The 12,131-nt window shown below is 40.3% G+C and overlaps 1 protein-coding gene across 1 annotated transcript; it reads left to right on the forward strand.

Moving 5' to 3' along the window:
* Window positions 1-395: 395 nt before the first annotated feature.
* Window positions 396-9,635, forward strand: chic1 (cysteine-rich hydrophobic domain 1). Its single transcript, XM_029661999.2, has 6 exons — window positions 396-859; window positions 1,968-2,022; window positions 5,209-5,364; window positions 5,744-5,800; window positions 7,812-7,871; window positions 8,053-9,635. The coding sequence occupies exons 1-6, from the start codon at window positions 717-719 to the stop codon at window positions 8,101-8,103; spliced, it is 522 nt and encodes a 173-aa protein (XP_029517859.1). The 5' UTR covers window positions 396-716; the 3' UTR covers window positions 8,104-9,635.
* The last annotated feature ends 2,496 nt before the right edge of the window (window positions 9,636-12,131 follow it).

Genomic DNA, 12,131 nt, shown 5'->3' on the forward strand with positions numbered 1-12,131 from the left:
ACAAACATTATTGGACACAGACAACAGCACAAAGGGCAAGAAGGTAGAGATAACAATACATCACGCAAAGCAGCCACAACTGTCAGTAAGAGTGTCCATGATTGAGTTTTTGAATGAAGGGATTGAGATAAAACGGTCCAGTTTGACTGTTTGTTGCAGCCCGTTCCAGTCGCTAGCTGTAGCGAACTGAAAAGACAAGCGACCCATGGGTGTGTGTGCTTAAGGGTTGACAGAATGTGACTGGCAGAACGGGTGTTGTATGGGGAGGATGAGGGCTGCAGTAGATATCTCAGATAGGAGGGAGTGAGGCCTAATAGGGCTTTTATAAATAATCAACAACCAGTGTGTCTTGCGACGGGTATACAGAGATGACTGGTTTAGAGAGTAGTATAGAGTGCAGTGAAGCCTACTTTATTGTATTCTTTAAAAACTATAAACTTAGATGATATGAAATTATAACCGTCACTTTTCCAGACACTCTGCGGAGGCTGAGCTCGGTCAAATCATGATGTCAGTGATATTCAGGTCGGAAAGAAAGAGGTCCGAGTTCCCGAGTTGGATGACTGTTCAAAACGATTTTCCCAGTCGGAGGTAGTTCTTCCCCCGAAGTTCCCAGTTGTTTTGAACGCACTGAAGTCGGAGAATTCCGTGTTCCCAGTTGTTTTGAACGCGGCATTACTGGTTGTTGATGTCATGCTGGCAGTGACGAAAACGTCATGAGCGTCTTACTACCCAACATGGCGGATTTTGATACCATCTATGAGTTAGACGAGGAAGATGAACGTGTAGTGAGTGAAGAACATCTTGTTAAATATTGCCCAGAACCTGTGATTATGCGAGGGGCCGGGCACATCACCGTGTAAGCAATCCAAAGCGCAGTCATTATGATTCGTTATGTTGTTCTACCTCATCAGCTTGCTAGCTAGCCTGCCAACAACAATGCTATGAAATACAACTTACCACTAGGCCGTGGCAATAACAGTCAGTTGTCTGCTCTTGTATTAGGACAAAACTGTTACATTTGACTTCATTGATGAGGCAAGGGTGATATTCCTGCTTTATAGTTGACTAGCTAACTTAGTTCGCGTAACTATAGTTGTGCGAACTAGGTAGCTAACGTTAGCTATCTACACTGGTTGCCTGCAAACTAGCCTAACATAGCATCTACTGTAACAAAAATGACAAGCCAACATGACATCTACGGTAACTAGTGAATATTTTGACAGGGCTGGCTTATTCAAATTGTGGTGATGAACCAAGACTATTTCCAGCAAGCTTGCTAGCTACCATCCATAGATTTAACATTCTGTGTTAAGCTAACGTTACTCCCTGCAAGACTAGAATCCATTTTGGACTTGGCTATACATTTATGATATTAAGTTAGCTATGCCCATTGATTTTTGAAAAATATAACTTATAAATGCCTGAGTTAAGTTCAACTGTCCTATGCCATCAGAACGCAAAATAAGCATTGTTTTACTCCAATGTTTGTAAACAATGTAGATAAATGTTAAACACTGTATAACTGCAATACATGGTTAAAACTGTCATTTTGATATCATGGATGGTCAGTCCTTGCATCCATAGCTCTGTCTATGCGTTTGCGGGTGCTTACATTTCCCCAGGCCCATTCCTTAGCTTTTTATCAAAATAGTCAAGTATACTTCCTCTAGTCTCCACAACTGCGTTATGCATATGGTGTATCCTTGTCGTCATATTGAATTGTATCAACAGGGGAAGCTATTCACATAATGAAACAAATTACAGGTTATTCAGGAAATACATTTTTTTTTTTTTTTTTGCTGTCTGTACATTGTATTTGTAGAGAGAGTGTCTGTTATTCCATCTCCATAAAAAACCATGCCAGGTTCCCCTTGTGACAGCCCACAGTCACAGTATAGTACTTTATACATGTCCAATGGAAAGTTTTTTAATCTCTACCATTTTTGTATGTTTCTTTTTGACAGGTTTGGCTTGAGCAACAAATTTGACACAGAGTTTCCCTCAGTACTCACGGGAAAGGTACAGTAACCCAATTCATTAGTATCGTCTCATGCATTTCCCCAAAGCAATGTTTTGTGCTTTCCAAATGATTTGGACTGGGATGCGAATTAAGCAATTTAAGCTATTATGGTGGCGCCATTGTTCTATTTGCCCTTTGACAAATCAGACCATCCCTGAATTACCTCTGTCACGTTTCTTAAGTGCTTTTGATATGATGGAGCAACACACCACGGTGCATCCAAAGCTGAAGTGAAGCTCTGTCAATGAGTAAGCCGTCTTTGGAGCCCAGTTGGTCGGGGACACAGCTCCAGGTGATAAAATAAGGAAATAAAGACTGTGCCATGCACAAGAAAGGGCAGCTTCCTGGGTCAGACACTCAAACACAAAAAGGCTAAAGGGATAAGAGCAGGCAGAGGGAAGTGCAGGGCAATAAAAAGTCTCTCCAGTATTGTGACCAATGGTGACATGATGGAAGAGGTCACAATTATGATGATTGAAGGGTGCAGATCAGCAGGCCCTTATTCCTATTCTGTTTGCAAAGAGACCTTTGCATCCTGTCATAAAAGATTACGACCCCAGTTTTATGGCGTACAGACCCAGAGAGGAATTAGCATCCATTCATGTTGTTTGGATGGCCGCTGCCACAGGCACTGAGCTTATCTCTCCCTTTAGTCCCTCTCTGCCGTGAATAGACAAGAGATTGGTTAGCAAGTTACAGGCGTACTAGTAAGAGATTTGATCTCTGGATAGCATCTCCAAATATCTAGGCCACCCATTTGTTTTCTAAGGCTCTTTGATCCTGTAGACTACAGTACAGGTTTTATTATAAAAATTCTTTCTTTCCCTTTCAGGTGTTTGTTTTTTATTCAAATTGCTGAGTGATTAGTGCCTTTTGAGATAGTTTTGATTATTAAAAAAATGATCACGGTTTTTGATTTCGGCTTTAAACATTAAATGCATTATGTGGGTTGAATGCTGTAACAACACAGAATAAAACATTTATGAAGACCCATGATGGTAGTGACTGGCCATTACTGCTTATCACGTTAGCCATCATTTATTCACTTTAATAAAATATTTCAGTTGTATATATTACATTTTATTTTATTACATTCCAAGTCAACTCATCTCGCCTATGCTGGTGACAAAATCAAATTCAAAAATCACATTTTGTACTTCTTCAAAGTATACTGAACAAAAATAGAAATGCAACGTAATGTAAAGTGTTGGTACCATGAGCTGAAATAAAAGAACACAAATGTTCCATACTCACAAAAAGCTTATTTTTCAAAAATGTTGTGGACAAATTTGTTTACATCCCTGTTAGTGAGTATTTCTCTTTTCCCAAGACAATCCATCCACCTGACAGGTGTGGCATATCAAGAAGCTGATTAAACAGCATGGCAGGTGCACCTTGTGCTGGGGACAATAAAAAGCCACTCTTAAAATGTGCAGTTTTGTCACACAACACAATTCCACAGATGTCTCACGTTTTTTGAGGAAGCATGCAATTGGCATGTTGACTGCAGGAATGTCTACCAGAGCTGTTGCCAGATAATTGAATGTTAATTTCTCTACCATAAGTTGTCACCAAAGTCATTTTAGAGATATGGCAGTACGTCCAACCGGCCTCACAACCGCAGACCACATGTAACCACGCCAGCCCAGGACCTCCACATCCGGCTTCTTCACCTGCGGGATCGTCTGAAACCAGCCTCCCAGACAGCTGATGAAACTTTGGGTTTGCATAACCAAAGAATTTCTGCACAAACTGTCAGAAACAGTCTCAATGAAGCTCATCTGTGTGCTCGTCGTCCTCACCAGGGTCGTGACAGTGGGCAAATGCTAACCTTCGATGGCCACTGGCTCTCTGGAGAATTGTGCTCTTCATTGATGAATCCCGGTTTCAACTGTAACGGACAGATGGGAGACAGAGTGTATAGTGTCACGAGGGCGAGCGGTTTGCTGATGTCAACGTTGGTGGTGGTGGGGTTATGGTATGTGCAGGCATAAGCTACGGACAATGAACACAGTTGCATTTTATTGATGGTAATTGGAATGCACAGAGATCCCGAGGCACATTGTCGTGCCATTCATTCGCCGCCATCATGTTTCAGCATGATAATACACGGCTCCATGTCGCATTGATTTGTACACAATTCCTGGAAGATGAAAATGTCCCAGTTCTTCCATGGCCTGCATACTCGGACACGTCACCCATTGAGCATGTTTTAGGATGTTCTGGATCGACGTGTACGACAGCGTGTTCCAGTTCTCGCCAATATCCAGCAACTTCACACAGCCATTAAAGAGGAGTGGGACAACATTCCACAGGCTACAATCAACAGCCTGATCAACTCTATGCGAAGGAGATGTGTTGCGCTGCATGAAGCAAATAGTGGTCACACCAGATACTGACAGGTTTTCTGATCCCTGCCCCTACTTAAAAAAAATAAAAAAAATCTGACCAACTGATGCACATCTGTATTCCCAGTCATGTGAAATCCATAGATTAGGGCCTAATGAATTTATTACAATTGACTGATTTCCTTATATGAACTGTAACTCAGTAAAATCTTTGAAATTGCTGCATGCTGGGTTTTTAATATTTTTCAGAGTAAATAAGGCATACATTCATGACTGCTGAATGCCAATTATCAGTCATGTCTTTTCAGGTAGAGACCTCGCTAAGCAACTGCTCTCTAACCCTCTCAATTGCGCATTCTATTTCTTCTCTCCCCTCCATGTCTGCCCCTCACTAACCTAATGTACAGTAGCCGGTGTAAAAGAAACACACAGACCAGGCACGCAATGGATTATGGTCATTGTCGTTAATTACCAGGAAACTATGAAGAATATTGGCCTGTTGGAAACTCTCTATTTCATCCCACAGTTCGGGCTTGGTCTGATTTAGCTCTGGCGAAACTGCGCATCGAGCTCACAGAAAAAACCTGAACCAAATAGAATTCCAAAAATGTAACCAATATCAGTCAATTAATTGTTTAATAACTGACATTTTGGTAAATTGCTCAGCACTATTGCTTCAGATGAAAAACTATTTTAAGCTCAAATGATTGAAAACAATTGAGCTGATTTGTCTCAGAGAATTACCAATAAGATAAAAACTATACCAATTACAACCACATTTCCTCTGTCTGACATTTCCTATCCACTTCTTCCTCCCTTCTCCTGCTTCTTCTCCAGGTGGCTCCAGAGGAGTTTAAAACTAGCATCAGCAGAGTGAACGCTTGCTTGAAGAAGAACGTGCCTGTCAATGTGAAGTGGCTTCTTTGCGGTTGCCTGTGCTGTTGCTGTACAGTGGGCTTCAGTCTGTGGCCCGTTATATGCCTCAACAAGAGAGTAAGTCTCAATCAGCCCTCGTGTGATGTCTGCTGCACAGTCCCACTCTACATAAGTCAGCAGGCCCACTCATTACTCATGGGCTAGTTTACAAATCCAGCCGTATTGGTCTTAAGCAGGCAATAACAACTTGTGTGTAAAAATGATACATTACACCATTGAAGGCCTGTCCAGCTGAAGGGCACGCCACTGAAAGGTGGTGCCTCGACCCAGTGTTATTGTGAAGTGGAAATTACAAGCTGGTAAAAGGAGTTCAGTCCATAAATGTCTCTTTGTCATATAATACTGTGGTTGCTGTTATTGTCATTTGTAAAAGAGTGTGAAGTCAAGGTAATTACTAGAAAACATTTCAATGTTGTATGTGCTCCTTTACAAACAGGCGAGAAGATCTATTCAGAAGTTGTTAGAATGGGAAAACAACCGGTTATATCACAAGGTAAGAACAAATGGAATATTAGCACCTGTCTGAAAGACCATAACAGTTCCGTCAGTTGTGAAGCAACCGTTAATGGGGAAACAGCGACGTCCATTTGCAATAGAAGCGCACAATATGTACTACACACCTTTTTTTTTTTGTTTACCATGCTGGACGACGCTCCCTCAGCTTGGAAACACAAACAACAGTGGGGTGGGGTGGCCAGTAGCGCTGTTTCCCCCTACTGCACATTCCATCTTTAAGCGATGTTAAAGTAGCAGGTTTCTGATGGATAATGGTCGTTAACTCATGTAAACTTTAACCTTTAAAACAAATTTCCCTCTAAGCTATACATTTTCATACTTTTTTGTACTGGTCCCCCGTGGGAATCGAACTCACTACCCTGGCGTTGCAAGCGCCATGATCTACCGACTGAGCCACCTGGGACCGTTATATTATTTTATACAAATACAATTGCTCAAAGAAAGAGATTTTGTTTAGCAAGTAATTAAACATTGTTATCAATACTCCAGCACCCTCACCTTGTGAGGATAACGAGTCTATTTCTAAAATGTTTTATGATATCTGAGTATACATTGGGAGGGGTCTTAGACCATTCCTCCATACAGAATCTTTACAGATCCTTGAGATCCTTCGTCTGTGCGTATGGACTGCTCTCTTCAATTCAAACCACAGATTTTCTTTAATGTGGTACAAGTTTGGAGACTGAGATGGCCATTGCAAAATGATTTTTGTGGTCAATGAACCATTTCTTTGTGAATTCTGATTAGTGTTGGGGTTGTTTTCTTACTGGAAGATCTACATGTGGCCAAGTTTCAGCCTCCTGGCAGAGGCAACCAGGTTTTTGTCTAAAATGTCCTGGTACTTGGTACAGTTCTTGACGCCATTGACCTTAACAAGGACCAGTGGAAGCAATACAGCCCAATAACATCAAAGATCCACCTCCATATTTTACAGTAAGTATGGGGTCATTTTCTACATATGCTTCTGTTTTTCAACACAAAACCCACCACTGGTGTGCGTGGCCAAAGAGCTCTATTTTCCTGTTATCTGACCATGGCACCGGTTCTAATCCAAGTGCCAATGCTGTTTATCAAACCCCAGGCGGTCTATGGTCAGATGACATGAAAATAGAGCTCTTTGGCCACGCATACCAGTGGTGGGCTGGGCGTTGAAAAAAACTGAAGCATATGCAGAAAATAACCTCATACCTACTGTGAGATGTGGTGGTGGTGCATCAAAAGCCACAAAGAAATGGTTCATTGACCACAGAATCAACATTTTTCAATGGCCACTTGTCTCCAAACTTGTACCCCATTGAAAATCGGTGGTTTGAATTGAAGAGGGCAGTTCATAAGCACTGATAAAGGATATCAAGGATCTGGAAAGATTCTGTATGGAGGAATGGTCTAAGACCCCTCCTATTGTGCTCTCCAATCTCATAACATTTTAGAAAAAGGCTCAGGGTCATTATCCTCGCAAGGGGACGGTGCTGAAGTACTGAAAACGTATGCCTATATTCTGACCCTTATCTTTTTTAGAATTTTTGTATTACTTCTTAAACAAATCTATTTCATTGAGCATATTAGTATAAAATAATTGAATCTTCAAATGTTTTCAGCGTACACCTTTTTTTTAAACCTTTATTTAACTAGGCAAGTCAGTTAAGCACAAATTCTTATTTTCAATGATGGCCTAGGAACAGTGGGTTTGTTCAGGGGCAGAACCTTGTCAGCTCAGGGATTTGATCTTGCAACCTTTCGGTTACTAGTCCAACGCTCTAACCACTAGGCTACCTGCTAAGTATATGTATTATTTATTTTATAAAGTATATTTTGCTAATCTTTGTCAAGGTTGCCAATATTTATGACCCACACTGTAGTTTTAAAGCCTTTCCTAAATTCCCCTCACACTAGGGGAGATCTCAGACAGATTAGCTACCCAGACAGTATGTGGGTGTCTGTGCGTGTGCGCTGTTATGTCTGTCCTTACTTTCACCTCTTCTCTTTAGCTGGGCCTGCACTGGAAACTCAGCAAAAGGAAATGTGAAAGCAGCAATATGATGGAATATGTAAGTATAACCCATTCATATTCCCCTAAAACAGAATAGGATTCTTGCCAGTATTACAAGTCTCAGATTATAAGATGCAAAATATATGGTAATTTATGCAATGTACAATAGAGCAGGGCCTACTGGAAAGATTCAATTCTGAAAGAAAAGTGCGAAATGAATAAATGTTTTCCCTCCACAGGTAATTCTTATAGAATTCTTACCCAAATATCCTATATTCCGACCGGACTGAGCTGAGGAGGCTGTTGGGAGACCTGCAGTGTGACCCTTGACTCCTATCCGTAGTGCCTTGTATATATGTTGAAATGAGGGTCTGCACCGGTGTAGAGATGTCCCTTACCATCTCCCAATACCTTGTACAATAGAAATTGCAACACTGTCACTTTGCTTTAGAGCAGATTTTGTAGGGCAGATTTTGCACAGTTCCTTTCGAAGTAGAAAAATGCCCCCTTTTTGTTGTGTGTAATACAACTAGTGATTGAACAAAAATATACTGTTGAAAAGTGCATTTAGCCCAAAGAGCCATCATTAATCGAGGCCATGTATCGTATCGTATCAGTATTGGACACCTAGAGCATCATCGCCTTATGTAAAACAATAAAGGATGTTATAAGACAGGAGGAGACCAGCATTTTGTAGCCCACCAAGTTCAAATTCTGGTTATTTGGGTTTAATTTCCTCAAATCAATTCTTCTTTGAAACAAAAAGTAGATGTGATGCTTGAATTTGCCTAACATACTATTTGACAGCATCATGTTTTTTCTTTACTTTGGAAATGACCCCTCTGTACAGGAGAATTGAAACGAACCTGTAAATATGTTAGGATAAACTGTACAGTGGTACGCTGTTGTTTACGTTGTGATTTAGATCTTTGATTTGTTTTGTCAAGAAAGTGCTGTACCATAGTTTTGTTTATGAAATATGTCTCTTACCAGTTTATATGGGCCTGTTTACCTAGTAAGCCATATAATTTACAATCTATGTGATGCCAGAGTTAGGACAGAAAATTGCACTTAAGCTCGTCAAAATGTCATGATTTCAGAGGATGGTCAAACTGAGGTTCTGAGTAATTTTGCAATGACACTAGTGATGCATGTTATTTGTGTGGTTTTGCCAACTAAAGAAAAAAAGGTAAAGTGTCTTCCAGTTTAACGTGAGATGGCTACTTATCTTTATGATGTACTGCTGGAAACAAAGACTCCAACTTGGCACTTCCATGTCAAAATGTTTATTTTTTTTTGTCAATCTTTTTGTTGCAGCTTTGTCTTTGTTCATTTTATAGTTTTGTATTTTCCTATGTGTTTTGTCCTTGTTGTTAAAAACACACATACAGCCTAGAGAACATGACATATTGAAATAAATGTTTCCTTAGTTATTCATTTGGTCCAGCGTTAGTGCACTATTCAATCCGCATCGCTGAAGTTCAGCTGTACAGCGTGATTGACATTTCAAGGCAATGTTCCCGCTTTATTGAGGACAGCGTTCACGGTAAACGCTGCATATGTCAGCTCAATCGGATATGAGCTTTGAATTTCTATCGCTGAATCTGTAAGGCCTTAGTGTTGTCCTTCACTCGTAGCTGAGAGTTTTGCTGTGTTACAGTGCCACTGGAATGTTAGGTGAACCACAGTCAGAGAACTGGGTGTACTTGCTAAGGTTGACATGCTCACTTGTATTGGCCCTGTTACAGAGTACTTGTAAATGTTTGTCATGACAACTCAATCCCTATGGAAAGCTGAAATAAATAGTTGATTTTGAATTTTCTCCCAGAGTCTTGAAGTTGGTCCAACTGAAAACCACATGCTAACTGTTGACATGCTTCAGTATCATTTAAGTTATACAGATCATCTTATTTGTGGTAATGTACTTTACCCACAGCCTGCTACTGAAACCTGACAATTTGTCATGTTTAACAAGGTGCTGAATCATTAACTTAACAAGATGGCCTGTAATGACTTGACACATTTGGAATACTATTACCATAAATAGCTAGCCTTTTCAGGGAATGGAACTGCGGCCCCTGAGTTTGTAGACAAAATCTAATAGGTTACTATATCACTACCCCCATACATACACTGGAGTGGTGGGTTGTTTTATAGACCCTCTTTGTTCTTGGATTTATTGTTCACATTGTCCTGTTGAAGTTGGGATGAAGAAATCGGGTCTAGAGTGCTCAACTCTGGACCTCAAAGCCAGAACCACTGCATTTCTTTCATTGTTCCTCTCTAATCAGGGACTGATTTAGACCTGGGAAACCAGGTGAGTGCAATGAATTATCATGTAGAACAGAACCAGCAGGATCCGGACCTCACAGGGTAAGAGTTTAATACCCCTGGTATACAGGATCAAGGGAGGTTGTCTTAATTTACTTTTCTATCACTACTGTATTAAGTACCCCTCTAATCTAATGGAGTACCACTTTGGGTTGTGTACATTGTATTATCCTTTGCGAAAGCCTCATTAATGTCAAAGATCATACACAATCAATTGAGGGGAGTTTAGACAGTAAGTAACCATGTGGAGAGGTGTAGATGGGTGAATGGGCCTTTCCTTCCGTGTCCTCCAGAGGGCAGACTGACACACCATGAGAGATGAGCTATGAGTGTGTAGTAGTGTACAACGGGTCTAACCATTTTGGATTCATTTATGTCTTGGTTCAATCTGTCACATCTCAGCTAAATTGTCTCTCTGAATAAAACCAGACCATTTACATTTACATTTAATTTAGCAGACGCTCTTATCCAGACCCTTATTATATATTTCCAATTTTCCTTATCCCAGTATGAGACGAAGAAGTGTGGTCCAATATTCATCCACAAACACAATTGAAATGCTTTTAAAGTATCACACATTGAGTGTTGAAGTCAATTTCTTGTACATTCTATCACAGTACTTGTGGGAAAAGAGATGGATTGATTTTGCTATGGTCCTGCAGCATCTAACCAAGTATGTTGGTCTCAGTTGAACTGAAATGCTTGCATTTTAGGTATTCAATGATTGAAAGCTAAGGGACTAACTGTTTCTGGTGTCTAAGTATGCCTACACAACAGCTGTTTCTCAACATCCTCTGCAGGTGCCAGCAACCACCCATAACTCATGCTTATGTTTTCATTAGGTTGCAGTAATGATAAGAAACAAGAGTATGTATAAGCTTTTTATTGATCAATATAGATACTAACATAACTGTTTCTAACCAACCATTTCATTCCTTATATCTTTCACTGAGCTGAAATTGAGGCCTTGACCCTTGCTGGAAAACCAGGGATGATTTGAAGCCGTCCTCTGCGACTCCACCGTCCTGATTTACATTCCTCCTAAAGCTCTCGTGGCAACACGCCTGGCCCACTTCCCCCTCCAAATGACTGATACCCCCCAGCCACAGGACAGCCAGAGGCCAGGGTACCAAAAGTAAAGCAAGGCCCATTGAGAGGCACTAGGCCCCAGAGCCTGTGGAAACAGCCATGGAGGAATATACTTGTTTTTTTTTTAAGTGCTGGACTTTAAAAGCCATTCAATACAATCTGAGAAGCTTTAAGTGCTTTGTAAATATTATGTATAAAATACAAAAGACATATTATTTGAGGTTTTAGAACATTATGAAACCCAGGGATGAGCCATTACACAGGATAAAATGCCTACATTTCTCAAATGTTAAACTATACTGAGGGTTTCCATCACATTCACAGGGTTTAATGAAAGGCCTGTAGTGTTTTACGACACCTTGAAAAGAACAGTGGAAGTCAATCTAAAGCTCCAACTAAGGCCAGCCGCTCTGATCTCCTCCTGGCTCTTCCTGTGAACGTTTCAACTAAATAACAATGAACAGATCATCCCTCCACTTAGTCATTGGTAAGAAAATGAGGTGGGAGCTTTAAGAAAAAAAAAATCATATTTGGTTGTGGCAATTAAGGCAAGTGTTTGAACTTTTGTCCTTCAACATGTACAAGGCACCCACATTAATCAAATACATTTTTGTGCATTGCCTCATACCGAATGTAAGAGATTTTTACAGTGCAGTTGTATAGGAAATAAATCATTCATAAATACCAGAAGCCACTATAACATCCTTGTGTGTATATATATATATATATGGATAAAACACAGTATCTGTTAAAATCTAAATGTACAAAAATAAAAAGGCAGGTGTTGGAGAGGATGGGTACATGTGACTTAGTCAACTGTCACCCTTTCCTAATTGATTAGGTATATTAAATACATCTAAATTAACTGTGGAATTATGAGAATATGCCATTTCCCCCC

This window comes from Oncorhynchus nerka, linkage group LG6 (genome assembly GCF_034236695.1).
Source record: "Oncorhynchus nerka isolate Pitt River linkage group LG6, Oner_Uvic_2.0, whole genome shotgun sequence".
NCBI classification, from domain to species: Eukaryota; Metazoa; Chordata; class Actinopteri; order Salmoniformes; family Salmonidae; genus Oncorhynchus; species Oncorhynchus nerka.

Bases quoted from the DNA above. Each gene is read 5' to 3' on its own strand.
- chic1 (XM_029661999.2), top strand. From the start codon at position 717: ATGAGCGTCTTACTACCCAACATGGCGGATTTTGATACCATCTATGAG. The intron at 5,365-5,743 runs GTAAGTCTCAAT...CTTTACAAACAG, and splicing joins TTATATGCCTCAACAAGAGA to GCGAGAAGATCTATTCAGAA. The intron at 5,801-7,811 runs GTAAGAACAAAT...TCTTCTCTTTAG, and splicing joins ACAACCGGTTATATCACAAG to CTGGGCCTGCACTGGAAACT.